This window comes from Zingiber officinale, chromosome 4A (genome assembly GCF_018446385.1).
Source record: "Zingiber officinale cultivar Zhangliang chromosome 4A, Zo_v1.1, whole genome shotgun sequence".
Taxonomy (NCBI): domain Eukaryota; kingdom Viridiplantae; phylum Streptophyta; class Magnoliopsida; order Zingiberales; family Zingiberaceae; genus Zingiber; species Zingiber officinale.
This window is the reverse complement of record NC_055992.1, coordinates 503951-523474: the sequence shown is the minus strand read 5'-3', so window position 1 is coordinate 523474 and position 19524 is coordinate 503951. Positions and strand designations below refer to the sequence as shown.

Sequence of the window (19524 nt, the reverse complement as noted above, 5' to 3'; positions counted from 1 at the left end):
TCATGGAACTTGATTTAATAGAGGAAGCACGGGACAAAGCGGCAACCCGGCTCATTTCATATCGTCAAAGAATGAGACAAAATTATAACAAAAGAGTTATTCCAAGGTTTTTCAGGTAGGTGATCTTGTATGGAAGCGCATCAAGTCTGTTGGAGATGTTAACAAGTTGGAACCCCAATGGGGAGGACCTTATAAAATCATACAGAAACTTGTATTGGACTCCTATTACCTCCAAGATGCAGAAGGGAGAAAACTCGAACGGCCTTGGAGTGCTAATCATTTGCAACCATATAGAATTTAGCAAACATGCATGTAAGTCATTCATATATTTTGTACAAACATTGTTGATATGAGTAACAGAAAAGGTACATGCAATATTATTTGGATGGGTCATATACTTCTCTTTAAACCATCATCCAGTCGATCGGAAACCTTAAGAAGTGACCAGACATACTTCCTTAAGGAGAACCAGAGACTTTAAACCATCATCCAGTCGATCGAGAACCTTAAGGAGTGGCCGAACAGGCTTCCTTAAGGGGAACCAGAGACTTTAAACCTTCATCCAATCGATCGGGAACCTTAAGGAGTGACCGGATAGGCTTCCTTAAGGGGAACTGGAGACTTTAAACCTTCATCTAGTTGATTAGGGACCTTAAAGAGTGACCGGACAGGCTTCCTTAAGGGGAACCGGAGACTTTAAACCTTCATCTAGTTAATTAGTGACCTTAAGGAGTGACCAGACAGGCTTCCTTAAGGGGAACCAGAGACTTTAAACCTTCATCCAGTCGATCAGGAACCTTAAGGAGTGATTGGACAGGCTTCCTTAAGGGGGACCCGAGACTTTAAACCTTCATACAGTCTATCAAGGACCTTAAGGAGTGACCGGACATACTTTCTTAAGAGTGAACCGGAGACTTTAAACTTTCATCCAGTCAATCAGGGACCTTAAGGAGTGACCGGACAGGCTTTCTTAAGGGGAATCGGAGACTTTAAACCTTCATATAGTAGATCGGAGACCTTAAGGAGTGATCGGGCAGGCTTCCTTAAGGGGAATCAGATACTTTAAACCTTCATATAGTCGATCGGGGACTTTAAGGAGTGACCAGACATACTTCCTTAGGGGGAACCGGAGACTTTAAACACTCTTTGAGAATAACCATAAGCTTTAGCATCAACATTATTTATTCTGCAGGAATTTACTTTCGCTCAGGCATACAAATCCGACCAGTCCATTATACAGTCGGGGAAAGCCCAAATGAGCATTTATATGGCAGATGTTTAATTTCGCTCGGGCATACAAATCCAATTAGTCTATTATACAATCGGGGAAAGCCCAAAGGAGTATTTATATTGCAGATGTTTAATCTCGCCTAGGCATACAAATCCGACCGATCTATTGTACAGTAGGGAATAGTCCAAAGGAACATTTATATTGTATGGTTATTTCATCTAGAAATATAAGTCCGATCGGCCTATTAGACAGGTCAAGGATTCTTTATATATATATATATATATATATATATATATATATATATATATATATATATATATATATATATAGGCATCTAGCTTGTCATAAAAACCTGGAGATTATCAGAAAAAATTCATTCAATATTATATATCACTCAAAAGATAACTATGAGATCTACTTCCTTCGAGTATAATTTTTCTATGGGATTTCTCTACATGTGGCGAATATATTGAAAAAATTCATTTATATAAATACTTGGGTGGTTCTGAAGACAGAGGAGGCTACACAAGAAAATACAAGTAATTGTAAATTTTCATTAATAGTTGATAAATAACAAGTAGTATACAATATTGATGAAATGATAAGAAAATGTAGATTCAAGATCCCGAGTTCACTCAAATTTACTTAGAGAGTCCTTTGGAAGCTCCTGATTAAGTCGTCGACGATCTACAAACAAGGGAGGAGATTCTCTTGATAGATAACCCCTTCTCTTAACTGTTGAATTACCCCTTCAACAGAATGGGTAAGGGTTCCGATGATGCGCCGAGCTTACTCAAATATAAGCTTAAAGCATAGAGTTGAATAGAATAACAATATGGTTATATTTTATAGTTACCAAGTAAGAAAGTTTAATTAGAAACTTACCGCAGTAGCTTGACGACTATGATCATCAGCACGCTCAGATATTGTATTTCTTTTCATATGTGCTTACGACTTTAACCAGGACTCAGCTAGTGATCCTTCCAGTTGAATAGCCCATTTGAAATGGAAATAGAGGTTTGACCAAGTTGGGATGGTAGCCCATGAGATTGTTTGAAAAGAATAGAGGAACTGGCAGAAGTAGTAAATGGTGAAGTAGAAGAAGGAGGAAGTTCAAAAGCATGTGGAGATGGATCAGGAGATGAAAGGTTAGCTAATGAAGGATCTTATTCAATAGATGTTCTAATAGGCCCGGAGGTAATTGATCTCCTGCAAGAAGTTCTTTTGGCACGAGGCTTGGTGGAAGAAGAAGGTAGAGCCGGAAGAAGGGGCAATAGAGCCACAGGAATAGTTGATGCTTCCTTAAGTGAAGGAACAACTGGAGGAATATCAAGAGGCATAGGAATAAGAAGTCCTGGCATCATCATATTCAGAGCAAAATTAGAATGAGTATGTGTAGGAAGGGCAGGTTCCTTACCTCTACTGTGGGAAATTTTGGAAGAAGTAATAGGAATCTGTTCAAAAGTAGCTATAGTGGAAGCATGGACACGAGGAGGAAGCACGAGGCTTTTACGTTCACAACAAAGGGAGCTTCTTGATCTGATGTGCTAGATGATTCCTAAGGTTGCTCAGATGGAGTAGTAAACCAAGAGAGGACAAAGGGTGATTGAGACGATGATCCCTTAATAATTCTTCCCCCATTCTAGTCAAGACTACTCTTGTCAGTTGAGTATTCTTGTACATAAAAGCAGGGAGGATAGCATCAGCTAGAAAAAGAGAAAAATTCATGTTAAAAACAATATAAAAATGACCAAAAAACATACATAAGGAGAATAATCTTACCAAAGGAAACATCCAAGGTTGCGCCGGTTGGGCTAAGACCAAAGGCAAACAATAAACCTTCGGCGATTAAGGCAGGCAAGTTAAACTTTGCTCCTTTTAATTTTTCCAGGAAAGAGCAAAGAGTAGGATCTTCAAAAATATCACCCAATTGAGGAATGGAAGGAAGGTTTCGCTGCCAGGCTATTGAATATGGTGGGGGAAAAAGAAGTGCATAAAAAAGAAGTTGTCCCAACATTCTCCTTGAGGGGGAATTATATGGAATAGAGTGGTCTTAGGGGGTGATTGAAACTTAAACATACTATCCTCCACTTGATGAGGAATGAAAAAATGGTGGAATAGTTGAGGAGATAAAGGAAAGTCAAGTAGATGAGAAACAACAACAAACCCAACCATAATAAAGAATGATTGTGGAATAAGTTGATTTAGGGGAAGGTCAAACTATCTACTGACATCAACAAAAAAGGGATGAATAGGAAACCTGAAACCATATAGGGCATGTTCCCAGAAGATGACTAGGTTATCTGGAGGTGGACGATGAGGACGGCCCTTGGAAATAGGGGTGACTAGGTATAGAGGAAGCCATAGTTCCATTGAAGCTCATAGGCCTCCTGTAATGAAAATCGGGAAGAGCATTGAGTATACCACTCGCCGGGGGTCGATATCGAAGGATTAGTGAGAACAAGAAGAACAACTAGTGGAAGGCAGAGAGTAAGAAGTATGCACGCTGGAGGAAGAAGACGAAGTGTTAGGGATTTTTCTCTTTTTTCTCTTTAAAATCCTTAGCAAGGAAGATGTTTTAAGGGGGAATGTTAGATTAAGTTAAGGAGAAAAGCGGAGCCAAAGAAGAACTGTTGGGTGGATCGATGAGGCGGCAGACATAATGAGAGAGGTATAGTTCAGACATCATGGACATATGTGTCAGCAATAGGAAAATAGTGTGGATAACCAATACAAAAGGTCACGTTCCCAAGATATCAAAGCCATTATCAAAGGTTAAACTTAAAAGTTTCAAGATCCCGAGAAAGACTAAATATTTATATAAAATAAAAATTATATGCTTCTTGTATTGTAAACTCGGTCAGCCATTACCGACCGATCAAATCTTAAGGCTAATTCAAAATATGCGTATGTGTGTATAAACTCAGTCGGATAGTATCAACTGATCAGATCTTAAGATTACTGGTTGATCGAGTCCAAAGGTTAGTTAAGGATATACGTACCTATATATCTAAACTTAATCGGTCATTAAAGGTCGGTCGAGTATTAAGTTCAATTGAAATTAAATACAGAAGTGAACTTACTCGGCCAGTCAGTGGCGTAGCTAGGATTTTAGACTAGGAGGGGTGATTTTATAAAAATTCTAAATATTTGTGTAGATCAACTTTTATCCTCCAAAAGTCTAACTTTCAAATTTAAGGAGTTAAAAATGAACTTAAATTTAAAAATTTTTAGTTTAGCCCTTGCTTTTAGTTGAAACAATGATCTATGGATCCTCAGACCTTATCTATGACTTAAAGCCTATGAATCAATTTAGGTGGAAGAGAGAGAGAGAAGGGAGGATGTAGTGAAGGGGGGATGCCCTATTTGAAGTAAGTATATCTCATATTTTTTTAAATACTTCGACATTATTATTTCACCTAATTTATGATTAATATAATATTTTAGACACATAATCACTTAATTTAATGACTATTTTTTTAACCATTCAAAAATAATAATAAAATTGATAGTAAACAAATAAACATGAATATGAAAAATTGACACTACATATTTTTTTGACACTTATATCCGTAATGAAAAAGAAAAAATAAAAAAACTTTACTTCAATCAAAAGATGTTTGTTGTGGAGAATTGGTGTAGTGACAACGATGACACTGGTAGTAAACAATGGCGTCACTAGTAATAATATCGTGCGGTGATAATAATGTGTATGGTAGTGGTAACGACATGAGATGAAGAATTTTGAGGATAAAATTAAGGTTAGGAAAAAAAATAAGAAGGGGATTAGAGGAGAGAAAAAGAAAATATGGTGAGAGAGGAAAAAAATAAGAAAAATTAAGGAAAAAAAAATACAATATTGAAGAAAAATAAAAAAAAAATGGGAGAGATGGAGGGGGAATCATGGGAGAGAAAAAAAATATGATAGGTTTTCATTGGATTTTTTTATAAAAGTCTATAAAATTTAAAAATTTATAATTAAGTGTTTTTTTTATTTTTCTTCCTAATGTATATTTTTTTTTCCTCAAATTTCAGGGGGTGAGTCGCACCCCCAAAGCTTCACCTAGTTACACCCTTGCGGCCAGTAAAGGTTTAACAAAAAAATTGTTATCAAGAAATAATGTAGAGATTAAAATAAAGATAATCTGCTTATAAGAAGATTAATAAATGATAACCCCAAATGCAATAAAAGAAATCTGAGTGAATATTAAAACATACCAATTCTAATAAAAAGATAATAACTTAACCCTTAAATAATAAAACCAAACCAACTCAAATCAACATAACTTCATCCAAGTATGTAAATTTCTAGGTACTCAAGGGATCAGGATAGAGGCAAATTGTACTAAATCAAAATTAATTATTTAACAAACTAAATCAAAATTAAGATATAGTAATTATTAGAATAAATCAATTAATTATTTTCCGTTATTACTCTATCAATTGTTAAGTATATAATACCTCACTCTATATATATATATATATATATATATATATATATATATATATATATATATATATATATATTTTTTTTTTTTTTTTTTTTTTTTTTTGTATATCTCTGGGACAAACAAGAATCAAGAAGTTTATTTCTTATCACTTTTCTTTTTTCTTGTTCGGATGTTTTGTCTTACAACGGCAACTTCAAGTGACCTAGATGCCTATGCCTTACAAGCGCCAGGTGTCCGGAGCTCGGTCAAACTTATCCTTTGTCAATCTTTATTCGATCGCTTAGATCTGAACTTCGGATCACCATAAAGTAATTCGATCACCCAAATCGTTGTAGCTCAGATCATCAAATTGCTCAGAAGTCCGATCAGATTGGATCTCATGCTCGACTTGATCTGATCAACCTAATCACAACTTCAGGTCACCTGGATCTCTTTCGGTCATATATATATATACACACAATTGTTGTCCATCTTGGCTTCGAAATCTAAAGTGGTTTCTCCATCATGTTTGTGCCTAGCTATTAAGACTATCTTCGAATTGAAGCACTTCTCACTATCTTCTATGTTAAAAGTCTCTCATAGCTTACTTGTTGAGTATCTCTAGGACTTACCTTGTCAAGTGGAAGGTCCAACTACGTACTAACCTATCGGGCTTCCATTTCGTAAGACGATTGAGACATGCAGTTGAGTGAGTGAAAGCTTCTTCTCACCAGCTTTCACCTCTCTGATTACGTATACTCTCTTCTTTATACCAACACCTTCCTCTCTTACTTTTGCTTATTACACACGTCCCCCTTTGCTTTCCTCTTATCCTTGCCTTTCTCTTTTCTTTACTCCTTTTTTCTTGGGTCCAAATGCTTAGGTGGTTGTTTGTTCTCCCACCCTCCCTAATTGCCTCCCATACTTGACTCCCAAGTGATCACTTCCCCTGTCCCTTTCTTTCTCCTTGGCCTCACTCTGCATCACCCTCGTGCATCTCCTTTTTACTCCTTCCTCTCTCTCCAAGCCTTCGACCCGCTGCAGCTTTCTGAGCCAAAGTGGATGCCTCCTGCTCTTGCAATCTCAGGTGCGTGGGCCTTCCACATGATTGTCTTCTCTTGCGTTGCTAGTTACAGTACTCTCAGTTACTTGAGCATTGGCCTTTAATTAATTTGTTTATCTTTTCTGGATGCATCTCCATTGCTAAATTATTTTCATCCCTTTGTAACCTTTGCAAGCATTTTGATATATTCAGCTAATTCGACGGGTAACTATGCTTTTCAAGATTGTTTCAGCATGGAACAAAAGAAGAAGAAGAGGCAAATCTCAGGATCATTGTATGTGATCTAGTTCATATCTCATGCAACAGCAATGACTTTTTTGATAAGGAACTGTTTTGCAGGGATATACAAGCCTCTAGATCATTGGCAGCTTAAAGGACCAACACCCTCTTTCAAAATCCGCAACTGCTCATCTGTGTTCACTCTGAAGGAGATGGAGGATGCGACATGTATGTTTAGCGAAGAGAACTTGCTCGGCAAGGGAGGATTCGGCAGGGTATACAAAGGTACTCTCAAGAATGGGGAGGTTAGTGTTTTTCAGAAAAGATTGGGCATATAATTGTTTGCCATTCTGCTATTGCATTTGTTTGTCTCTCACGAAGATTGTAGCTATCAAGAAGATGGACTTACCTGCCTGTAAGGAAGCAGACGGCGAACGTGAGTTTCGCGTAGAAGTCGACATCTTGAGCAGGCTTGAACATCCAAACTTAGTTACACTGATTGGGTATTGTGCTGATGGAAGGGATAGGTTTCTGGTATATGAGTATATGCCAAATGGAAATCTTCAAGACTATTTAAATGGTTGGTAAGGTATATCAGTGAATTTCTTATAAACATAACTTCATGTGCCATGTTTATTGTGATTGATAATCCAGGAATTAGGGAAGCAAAGATGGATTGGCCTTTGAGGCTAAAAGTAGCACTTGGAGCAGCAAGGGCTCTGGCATACCTTCATTCCAGCTCTGCTGTTGGTACTCCTGTTTTACACAGAGACTTCAAATCTACCAATATTCTCTTGACTCAACACTTTGAGGCCAAGGTAATGAAAGAAACTGAACATCTGAGAATAAAGTTTCCATACACTGACTGGTGAATTGGTGATATAACTGGATACAGATTTCTGATTTTGGCCTGGCTAAACTAATGCCAAATGGTGAGGACATATATGCAACTACAAAGCTCCTTGGCACTTTCGGTTACTTCGATCCTGAGTATGCATTGGTAGGCATTGGTTCCAATATCTTAAAACTTCAGTCTCTTGATGGAGTAGGCTGCAAGTTTGAACTAGCCTTTTTCCCTTCTTTTATGGAATTTGCTCTCTAATTTTGGCAGACAGGAAAACTCACCCTTCAAAGTGATGTCTATGCATACGGTGTGGTTTTACTTGAGCTATTAACAGGTCGAAGAGCAATAGAATTGAACCAGGGCCCTGGAGATCAAAATCTTTTATTGCAGGTTAAAGACTTCACATTCATTCAAATAAATATCTTTTTTTGTTTTGCTGAAGTGCAGAGCCTTGAGCGAATCAAAGTTTCTATTTCAGGTTCGACATCTACTAAATGACCGTAAAAAGCTTCGTAAAGTTGTAGATCCTGATGTGGCTAAAGGCTCATGTACCATGGTTTCTGTTTCCATGTTTGCAAATCTTGCTTCACGCTGTGTTAGATTGGAAAGCAGTGGAAGGCCGTCAATGGCAGAGTGCGTGAAGGAACTTCAACTCATTATTTGTGCCAATATGAGAGTATAAAGTAATTGTCAAAGAACCCAGAGGAATTATTTGTATGATAAGCATCCGATGAAGCATTTCAAGTTTTTTCCCCAGTTACTACAAACAATAAAAAAGCCTATGCGAGCTTAATGTTTTGGATGCATGTCAATAATATCCTTCTGTGATTATGTAGATCCACAATATCAAAGTAGGCAAAATTCTTACAAATCTAAATAACAATGATGAGGTTTCATGCATTTGTTATACTCTCCTACGGAATGATATCTGTAGCATTTTTCACAATATGATAATTAACAATGGATATGGATGAATAAATAAATGGAAGGATTAAATTAGCTAGAAGTTTATTGTGAAGTGGTTTGGATTTTACCCTAAGAGATTATGTCGATAGTAAAAGCAACTAAGAAGGATTTGTTGTAACAACAAGAACAAGAACATAGTAATGAACGCAATATAGATGCATCAAAAATGAACTAAAGGATGCATCTATGGATCTAGTTATCATCATCCATAAGACTATATTTGATAGAAACCGAAACAACAGCAAATCAATGGTCTAACTTGAGTCCATCGTATTAGTCATTGATCTTTTTTGTCACGGAAGTTCTTGCAAGCGCACAATGATTTTCTATAGGAATAGGCGACAATCCGAATCTTGGTCTCAATGGGGAAAGAGTCAAGGAAGAAGAAGCTCTCAAAGCCTCTTGATTCAAGAAGATGCCCTAATTGGAAAAGTTTCTTTCCTTATATATCAAATCCATCCTATAGGAACCATCCACATAAAGTTCATACATCAGTGACGGTCCATTAATCTTAATGAACTGAGTTATTGAATCCATATCTAATAATCTAAACCCCCTTCATGTTACAAGTATTAGATCACTTAATTAAGGTTTAGTTCCTAATGACAATTAATTGTATGTGTTAATCAAGTAGGATTATTAATCTTTTGATATTTTTTTATTTTAGTTCGTCATTAAAATAGAAATTATCCCATCATACTCTATTAGATACATTAAAACTCAAATATTTAAAATCTTAATTGATCATCTTTAATTAGGTTTAACCGAACATGACAACCCATAATACATAATTATTTCACATATAAATCCAATGTTGGATTAATGATCCAACAGGCTTCTTTTGCCACTGTTGCCTTTCAAATTTGATATGCATGGCTCAAGTTTAAGAGTTGGCAAAACAATTCTGTGGGCATCCCTGAGCGTTTAACACAAAAATGATCGATAAAGAATTCAATGATCAGGATAAAGAATTCTTCATGAGAGTTGCTAGCAACACATCACTCCACATGTCAACAGGCCCCGGCAAGCACCAATGCAAGCAGTCATTCGCTCTTCCCTCAGCTCTCTTCGTCCAATGTCCCTCAGGATGACCATCAGCCCTCATCATGATAGCTTTTGTGATATCAAGCACCCCAAACTTGACCTTGCCTCCCCTGTGATTCTCTCTCACTCTTGCAATTTCTTCCCTTTGTATGTTCCTAATCTCCCATGCAACATCAGTCAGCCTTATCTGGCTCTCATCCAAGGGACTAGTCCTGTTGCAGTACCCTCCGTCGAACCATGACCCGTTCTGAAAGTGTGAAGGTGTGTAGGTCCTCAAGAAGGTGGTCAGCCCTTCACACTCCTTGCATGTGCTTATGAAGTGGAGCCCTGTTCTGACCACCCTTCTGATGGCATAAGTAACTTCATAACGAGTTAAGTTTTGCTCCCAGCAGTTTATACAGCCAATGAGCTTCCCTCCTTCATACAAGTGGACTGCTCTGAAGAACCAGTTGCCACCCGAGAGAATAGCATAGTCCACGCCAGGAAGCTTCTCTGTCCAATTCCTGCTCGCCTTGTCCAAGTGGATTTCATATGAAGCTACTGTTCCATTTTCGATCCTGGGTATCGTCTCCACAATGTACTCCGTCCACAACACCATGAGGGTGAAATTGTGCTCCGGGAAGTTCCACGTCACGCATTTGTCGATTTCATCCCTGAAAGCGATGCTTGGAATCTCTGCCTGCAATGGATTTGGATGAATTAGAATATGTTTGGAAATTCCGGAGATTAATTGCTCATTACCTGGGACAAGAGACACAGCAGAGATTCAACGTGATCTCGAGCCAGCGAATCGCCGATGACGGCCATCTTCTTCCCCCTGACCATGCCCAAAAATGTCTCCGGCTCGAACCGCGGTATGACGCAGCCCTTGGGTTGCCATCTCCAGTAGACGTAGCTCTGATCCTTGCCATACTTGCCGCAGTTTTTTATATCCGGCATCGTTGGGCATGTGGTGTTGGTGTATATTGAGCCTCGGGGCTCTTCCACCCACTTACCTTCCGATATGTCACACACCTCTCCGATGTCACCTTCACAGAGTAAACAGAGAACATCATCATCCATTATAATTCTGCAACATTCAATTCGATCACAAAGCGCCGTAAATCGGTTAATTAATTACCAGAAGAGAGCTCAGGGGAGGTGGCATCGGTGTCATTAGCAGGCAGAGATCTAGCACTGCCTTGTTTTAGGCCTCCGCTATGACTGACCGCAACACTACTGCTGAATCTAGTTGAGGAATCCATGACGAAGAGGACGAGGATGGTGGAGATCACCATGAGCCACAAGAAAGGGCCGACCTTCTTCTGGATCACACCCCATTCGAGGTTGCTGTAGGGGAGCTTCGGCATGTAGGAGGAGATCAGAGCAGGAACCATGCTAGGAAAATGTCACGAGAGCTAGCTAGCTAGCCAAGTTTTGCAGGGTGTCTATATAAAAAGAGAGGCCATGCACTGATCCACAACCACTCTTACCTCAGTTGCTTGATCGACGAGTTATCTTCCCTTGGTAGGTCAACAGATGTGGGAATTGCAGAAATTTGATTGACTTTGGGTTCGTGTCGAATCTTGGACAAAACAATTTACTACTTTGGTGGTAGGTAGTCTGGTTGTGGACTAGGCATTCGGCCACTAATGTCCCGGGCTATTGGCCATTATACAAAATACAGCAGTTCTTGCACCAGTTCACCAACCAACCGAGAGGTTTGTTTTAGTGCCTTTTGTATGGACTAAACAAAAAGAGTTGTTTCTGCATATGTTTCTTGATGTTGGAGTGTACTGTTATTATTAACTTAAAGAAAGGAAAATTGTTCATTACTTGTGACCAAACCTCATAGTCAGCTGCTCTACACAACCAAATTAAACCTTTGGTTCAACAAGATATTAGTGTATGAAAATACACTGATTAGTTGTTGCATAGCGTATGTAAATGCATCAAATAGTTGGGATATCTTTGACAGATCTGACAGAGAATAGAAAAGCATCAAGTTGTTATTGGTAGACATGAAATTGGAAAAATGACATAATAAATTCTAAGGACTATATATAGTTTACTTCATTTAATCATGAAAAAATAAATTACTTTGTCTTTATTGAATATAGCTTTGATTAATGAATTATCGTAAAAAAGTTGAATAAAATGTCCACCTAAAATTAAAAACTTTTCAATTCATTGGACCATTTTAAATTTTATGCATAAGAAGGCGCTTAAGATGATTTAATTCGAACCACTTTGATGTATCAAAACATATTAAAATATAAGCGAATCGTATATGATAGTTAGCTGATGTAGATTTTTATTATTATTATTTTTGGTAATTTTTACTTTTTTATATTTAAGGTATTTGTGGTATTTTCTATTTTATATTTTTTTATTTTTATTCGTTTAAAAATTTTAGGATTATGGGTCTATTAATATTTTTTTTAGTTTTTTTTTTAAATTTATTTTCCTTTCTTTACCAATAAGAATTATAGTCTATATATTTAAATTTATTTCCTTTATGTATTTAGCTATTTGAGGAAATAATCCTCTATTCTAAATGAAGTTTTTTTTATAATTATATTCTTGTCTTCTCCTCCAATCTTCCTTCTCATTAGCCTGCGGAATAATCGACGTCAATTAGTATCAGAGCGGATCAGAACCAATGGAAGGTTGTTGTGGTCGCGGTATGTAGATTCCGATGGAGGAAATCGAATACCGTGAAAGATGATTGAAGAATGAGGATTTACAGAGGTGAGTTATAGATTTATCCCAACACCTAGTGGAAATGGTGTGAATTCATAAAAATTGTGAGGCACATGATCAAGTTGATTTATATGGAGACCTCATACTTTGAGCTGGTCTACTCGAATTTTTTAATACATCATAGACAAAGAATTTTATTGATTGGATCAAAAAGTAGAACAGATCTTCAACTATAAGTAAGTTCTGGATCGGATAAAGGTGAAGCTGGTTATCTTCAAACTTAGAAGTCTAGCATTAGCATAGTGGGAGCACTTGTAATGTTTATGAGACTGACAAGACAAGGCCAAGATCAAAGATTGAGAGAAGATGAAGAAGAAAATGAAATGTCACTTTCTTCCCTTTGACTACACTCAAAATTTGTTCCAAGGACGATTTAGTTTTATCATGGAGGATGATAGCTTCCACAATCGAGATGACTTGGACGAATTTAAAGATGATTTAGAGCTTGTCGCCAGTTGGGAGCAGCCGAAATCAGTACAGGAGATCCACAGTTTTCTGGGACTAGCTGGATATTACAGACGATTCGTCGAGGGTTTCTCCCGGATTGCTATGCCGCTGACATGCCTGACCAGGAAAGGCATGAAGTTCACTTGGATAGAAGATTGTGAGACCAGCTTCCAGGAGCTGAAGCGGAGATTAGTGTCGGCTGGGTTTTGGTTTTACCCTCCAGAGAGGACGGATTTGTGCTCTACACCGACGCATCTCTTCAGGGTTTAGGCGCTGTCCTGATGCAGCACGGCAGGATATTTGCTCTCGTTAATTGAAGGAGCATGAGAAGAACTACCCAGTACATGATCTAGAGTTAGCCGCCATTGTATTTGCTCTGAAGATTTGGCGGCATCACTTGTACGGTATTACATTTGATATTCTCACTAATCATAAGAGTCTCAAATACCTGTTTACTCAGAAGGAACTCAATCTCCGACAGAGGAGATGGATGAAGTTCCTGAAGGATTATGACTGTACTATTAGCTACCATCCGAGGAAAGCTAATGTGGTTGCCGATGCACTCAGTAGGAAGTCCAGAGGGACTTTGGCTTGCCACCGAGCTTCAGTCACGGACTTTATTCAGGGTTTCTCTGTGTTGGGCCTTCAGGAGCAGGGACAAATAGAGCAGGGTATTCTTGTTACCATGGTTGCTTAGTCGTCGATCAGGACGAGGATCCGAGAGACCCAGGCTGGTGATCAGCATTTCCAGTTCATTGGCAGCCAGATAGCTTCTGAGCAGCAGACCGAGTTCACCCGAGATGAGGAGGGTATTATATATTTCCGAGACCGATTATGCGTACCTCAGTCTCACCCGGTCTTATAGGAGCTACTTCAGGAGGCTCATCGCTCTCGATTTGTTATCCACCCAGGCGGAACCCGCATGTATAAAGATTTGAGGCGTTTCTACTGGTGGAACAGTATGAAAAAAGACATCACGGAATTCATAGCTAGATGTCTTGTCTGTCGGCAGGTAAAGGCGGAGCACCAAAGACCTTCCGGATTACTACAGAGGATTCCGATTCCAGAGTGGAAATGGGATCACATTACTATGGATTTTGTGGTGAGTTTACCTAGGACACGATGAGGCCATGATGCGATTTGGGTAATCATTGATCGATTAACCAAATCGACGTACTTCTTAGCGATCCAGAAGACTGAATCCTGGATTGATTGACAGATCTGTGTTGTCGAGAGATCATCAGATTACATGGTGTTCCTTTGAGTATTATTTCGGATAGAGACCCTCGGTTCATGTCCCGATTCTGGCAGAGTCTGCAGCAGGCTTTGGGTACTCAGCTCCGTTTCAGTACAGCTTTCCATCTGCAGATGGATGGACAGTCAGAGCGGACATTCGAACTCTAGAGGACTTGCTGAGATCTTGTGTATTGGATTTCGGAGACAGTTGGGAGGACCATTTGCCATTGGTAGAGTTTGCCTACAACAATAGCTTTCATTCAGCTATCCAGATGGCACCGTTTGAAGCGTTGTATGGTAGGCCTTGTCGGACACCCACCCTCTGGGATGAGGTTGGGGAGGCCCAGTTGCTAGGGCCTCATAGAGCTCAGCAGGAGGCAGAGTTGGTTCGTACTATCAGACGGAGGATGTCAGAGGCGCAGGACCGCCAGAAGAGTTATACTGATCGAAGACGGAGACCCCTGGAGTTCTCTACTGGCAACCATGTTTTTCTATGAGTCTCACCCACGAAAGGGGTGAAGAGATTTGGCCTCAGAGGTAAGCTAGCTCCGCGCTACATTAGACCTTTCCAGATCTTGGAGAGGATTGGAGCGGTAACTTATCATCTGGCACTACCATCGTCCCTGGTAAGCGTTCATAACATATTCCACGTGTCTATGCTGAGGAGATACATAGCCAACCTAGCATATGTACTATCTGATATACCAGTTCCCCTTCAGCCTGACGCTACCTACGAGGAGGTTCCGATACGGATTTAGAACCAGAAAGAGCGTCGGCTGCGAAACAAGACTATCCGACTGGTTAAAGTCGGATGGCAACATCATTCAGACGAGGAGGCCACCTGGGAGCTTAAGGATACGATCAAAGCTCGATACCCCCACCTTTTCACTTGAGGTATGTGGGTTAAATTTATCGTTCAGCATTTATATTCTTTATCTGTTGTTAGTACTTGCTGATGGTAGATAACGAAAATTCGAGGACCAAATTTTTATTAGTGGAGAAGAATGTAAAATACCGAAAAAGAGCAAATAAGCATAAGGGATTTTTCTGAAATTTTTAGAAATTTTTTTAGAATTTTCAGAGACCGTATAACTTCGATTACGGGGATAAAAACTGGACCCCGGGAAAGCCTATTTAGGCTACCCCGTTTTAACAAGGAAAAGTCAAATTTTTCCTTTTCTTTTATTTCTTTTTCTTTTTCTATTTCTTTTTCTTTCCTCCGTTTTCTCCTCCCGCGTGCTCGTGCCCCAACCTCCTCACCGAGCTGTTTCTCCTCTCACGCCCTTACCACTCCTCCCAAACCAGCGCTGCCCTCCCTCGCGTCACTTCCTCTCCTTCTCCCGACACTGAGCAGCGCTGATCTTCCTTCTCTCCTGATTTCTCTACATCGCCCGACGCCGAGTTCCTTGCCCAAGCGCCGATGACGCTCGAACCTCTCCCTAGATTCCGATCACGCCGTCTCCTCCTTGCGCTGATCGGCATCCACACTGCGCTACCCCTCGCCGGAGCAGTGGTGTTGCCGGTCTTGTTGTGCCCTAGTCATAGTCGCCCGAGCGCCGCACCGTGGCCCAGTTTCCACTGCCGCAGTCACCTGCTTTCCTTGATCCTTCGTTGCCACCACCACGATCGTCGACGCCTCCTCTCTTCACTGCACTAGATCCTGTTAGCCCTAGCCTCTCTTCACTGTACCAATTTTTGCCAGAGAGGGAAACTGCCGGTTGGGTAAGTTTGTTTACCTTTGGGTTCTAGATTCACAGAGGCTTGTGTTTTGATATCATTATAGGTATGGTCTAATGGTGAAGGATGCCTAGCAGTGGGTTCTGGATAGTGTCGTCTACAAGTTAGGCAGCAACTTGACCTAGTGCCACCATCAACATCTGATTGGATCTGCTGCCATCACCGAGGAAGAGGAAAGTTAGGTAAAGATCTTTGCTAACTTCAACAGCGATGTGAATTTAGGTAAGTGTAGGAAATGAATTACATAATTAGTTGTTTATATGTAAATGAAATTAGGGTTGGATTCTTAAGGATTTTTATTTAGCTATTGATTTGAGTTGTAGCTAAATAAAAATGTATATATATTGGTGACACGGGACTTTGACGCGAGACGAACATCTCGACGTCGGATTTGGACCAGATTGGACCTTTCTATTGGAGGCGGGTACCTTGACTCATCTTTTTAGATATGTCATTTGATATGCATAGTAGTTTTTAACAAGTAGTAATAATTATGTTTCTTATCTGCATTGGTTTGTCACTACGGGATACCTGTTACATGCTTGCTTTTGCTTACTTGTTATGCATTCCATGTTAGAACCCACCTGATTTTATATGCTTATATAGGTAGTGATATAACCATGCCTTATTATGTTCAAGATCTAGGTTTTTATACCTTATTTGACCTGTGTACCTAGACCATATTATTTGATCCATATGTCTTTTGGTACACATTTTGGTAGAGATGGATAGGATCAGGATATTCCCATGCTTAGTGTCATACATCATCTCGTATGATTTCATGTTGTGCGATTGTTTGCTCCATTATTATTGAGCACATCGTCAGTTACATGGATCTGTACACACAATCACTCATGAGTTAGTGGTTTCTATCAGGCAGGGTGTGTTGCAGCTCTGTCAAGGGCTCCGTTGGTCCACTCATGGGTAGTGTGACGTAGCATTGTAACAGGACAGGGACCCCTCCTCTGGACTGGCTCAGGGAGATGAGAGCATTGTGCTCCCCCACTTATGATTTGGGGAAGGAGGATAGGTGTACTCCGACAGCATCTCGTCCACTCGGTCACTCATTAGGAGCAGTGATGGCAGAATGCACGGTTGTCACAGCCCTACCCACTCGGTCTCACCATCGTGTGTGAGATGGCTGACTGGCAGTAGGGGTGACCAGGATATGTCATTGGCATCATACACATTGATGCATTTATTGCTTGTGTTTGTTGCACTTATATGATGCATATTTGGTGGATGCATATGTTTGACATGCATACAGGATTTATGATACTCTGGGTCTGACGCCCTTGTTATCCTTATACCAGGTCCTAGTTAGTACAGTTTTTCTTCTATATATTTCAGTTTGCATTTATCATTCCTATATCAGGAGACTGTACGCATAATTATTGCTATTGGTTATTTTCTTACTATGCATGTTAGTAGTTACCCGCTGAGGAGTTGACTCACCCCGTTGTTATTTCTATTTTTAGGTTGAGGCTGTCCGGAGAGTTCCAATCGCTAGTTCCCCTGCAGATCGCGAGGATATTTATTTGGACTTTTGGTTTTCTTATTAGATCATGTTTTAGACTTGTTCTGGTTTTGGCACTTGGATCTTTTATGCTCCTTTATTATCATTGGGTTTTATTTGGATATGTTCTGCTACATGCCTGTCTGGACGGCAGAAGAAGTAAGTTGATTTGATTTGTGTTTTATGAGTGTAGTTGAGTAGGATATAAGTTTTGAGCTTTATGGGTGTAGTTGAGTAGGAATATTGAGATGATTTTCGTATCGTTGTTTTAGTTTGGTTTGTTTACTATCATACTATGCGGTTGTTGCTTATTATTTATACATATGTTCCGGTCGTGTTAGCCGAGGTATCTGGATTGTTGTAGGAAGTTTCAGATTGTCACCTGTACAGGGGAGATGCTGCCGAAATTTCTTTGGACAGGGACTACCCCCGGGGCGTGACAGCTTTAGTCCAAAATTGTCCAGGTATATTCTTGTCATGAAGCATACTCGATAAATTTCTACAAGATGTTGATTTTTTCTTTCCGTTACACCATTCTGTTGTAGTGTGTTGGCACATTTGTATTGATGGTATATTCGACTTTCTCCTAAGTATTGAGAGAACTCTCTTGAGCTATATTTTCCCCCGTTGTCTATGCACAAATAACATACCTTCTTTCCCAATTCTTCTTCAACTGACTACTTGAACTCTTTAAACTTTGAGAATGTATCAGATTTTTTTTTCATAAATAAAATCCATACATACCTTGAGAAGTTATCAATGACTGTCATCATGTGTTACATACCACCAAATGATGGTTGTTTAATAGGCCTGAATACATCAAAGTGGACTAACTCTAATGGTTCCTTTTCTTTAAAATTTGACTCCTAATATGATTAATAGGTGTGCTTTACCATACTAGCATCCTGTATATATCGTGCATGTTTGCATGTCTAGTTGAGGAAGCCCCTTAAGCATCAACTTTCCATCGTCATGTTTAACTTGGAATAGTTAACATGATCTTAACCACATATGTCAGGCATATGTTGTTTCACTTTTCTTTATCTTGTCTATATATGCAAACTCTGCTGAGATCATGTAAATCGACTCTAATTGTTACCCCTCCATTGTCAGTGTTTCTAAGATTTTAAGGTTTCGATAAGTTTTTACATTATGAGGATCAAATAGAACATAGTGATCTGATAATATTAATTGAGCCACAGATAGCAAATTCTTCTTCATTCCTGGGACATGATAGACATCTTGAAGTAACACCTAGTTAGAATTATATTAAGACGTAATTATTGTATTACGAATGTGAGTTATTGGTAATCTTGAGTTGTCAATTGTCACCACTATATGAGCTCCCTTGTATTCAAGCAAGTTTTACAACTTTTCTTTGTCACGTGTCATGTGATTTGAGCAGCCTAAATCTATGATCCGATCATTTTTGTTGTAAAAGCTAATTATTTTTCCTCCATAACAATCAAAGCTTCGGTATCCCAATCATCTTTGCTATTCTTCTTAAAACTGGAAGTAGCAGTATTACTTTGAATAAGCTTTTTCTTGGTCCAACAATATTTTACCATGTGGTCCACCTTCCCATAGTTGTAAGATTTGCCAACAAACTTTCTACTATCATTGTGATTCTTTGGGGCACCACCTAGACAAGGGCCTCAATTCTCTTGATAACTTTTCACCTTGTCACCATCTTTTTTAGATCCACCGCCAATGTGTCGCTTGAAGTTGCCCTTACTTTTGCTGGTGTAGAGCGCTCCTCCCCACCCTTTCTGAGACTCCTCCCATTTGCTTAGTCATAGCTTCTTGACCTACAATTAAATTTTGAAACTCAAGAAGCGATTGTTGCGTTGGCCATCCCTATATAACCGCAACAAACCCTTGATATTCTGGTCTCAAATTATAGATAATTATTCTCTTTATCATATTTTCCCTAATAGGAGTTGTTGAATCTAACTCTGAGCTTCTTGATTCCTCCTACTACTTGAAGGTCGCCCATTGTGCCGGAAAGACTTTGATTGTACCAAACAAGTTTGATTAAAGTATAAAACT

At 39.3% G+C, this 19524-nt stretch overlaps 2 protein-coding genes across 3 annotated transcripts; one reads left to right on the top strand and one right to left on the bottom strand.

Moving 5' to 3' along the window:
* The first annotated feature begins 6363 nt into the window (after positions 1 to 6363).
* LOC121969158 (probable serine/threonine-protein kinase PBL28) lies at positions 6364 to 8658 on the top strand. Of its 2 annotated transcripts, none has more exons than XM_042519105.1 (8): positions 6364 to 6748; positions 6917 to 6998; positions 7050 to 7248; positions 7325 to 7523; positions 7598 to 7761; positions 7839 to 7943; positions 8055 to 8177; positions 8266 to 8658. In XM_042519105.1, exons 1-8 carry the CDS (start codon positions 6724 to 6726, stop codon positions 8467 to 8469), a joined length of 1101 nt encoding a protein of 366 aa, XP_042375039.1. In that variant the 5' UTR covers positions 6364 to 6723; the 3' UTR covers positions 8470 to 8658. The 2 variants fall into 2 exon arrangements, with proteins under 2 accessions (XP_042375039.1, XP_042375040.1); XM_042519106.1 differs by having other exon boundaries at positions 6373 to 6748; positions 7064 to 7248.
* Positions 8659 to 9496: 838 nt separating this feature from the next.
* LOC121973035 (protein ALTERED XYLOGLUCAN 4-like) lies at positions 9497 to 11190 on the bottom strand. Its single transcript, XM_042524632.1, has 3 exons — positions 10918 to 11190; positions 10539 to 10825; positions 9497 to 10476 (listed from the first exon to the last, which is right to left on the bottom strand). Exons 1-3 carry the CDS (start codon positions 11171 to 11173, stop codon positions 9712 to 9714), a joined length of 1308 nt encoding a protein of 435 aa, XP_042380566.1. The 5' UTR covers positions 11174 to 11190; the 3' UTR covers positions 9497 to 9711.
* Between the last annotated feature and the right edge of the window lie 8334 nt (positions 11191 to 19524).

Coding starts and splice junctions, on each gene's coding strand:
- LOC121969158 (XM_042519105.1), top strand. CDS start 6,724: ATGCCTCCTGCTCTTGCAATCTCAG. Junction 6,749..6,916: donor TCCTGCTCTTGCAATCTCAG/GTGCGTGGGCCT, acceptor TGATATATTCAG/CTAATTCGACGGGTAACTAT. Junction 6,999..7,049: donor AGGCAAATCTCAGGATCATT/GTATGTGATCTA, acceptor TTTTTTGATAAG/GAACTGTTTTGCAGGGATAT.
- LOC121973035 (XM_042524632.1), bottom strand. CDS start 11,173: ATGGTTCCTGCTCTGATCTCCTCCTACATGCCGAAGCTCCCCTACAGC. Junction 10,826..10,917: donor CTCCCCTGAGCTCTCTTCTG/GTAATTAATTAA, acceptor TACTCTGTGAAG/GTGACATCGGAGAGGTGTGT. Junction 10,477..10,538: donor TGCTGTGTCTCTTGTCCCAG/GTAATGAGCAAT, acceptor AATCCATTGCAG/GCAGAGATTCCAAGCATCGC.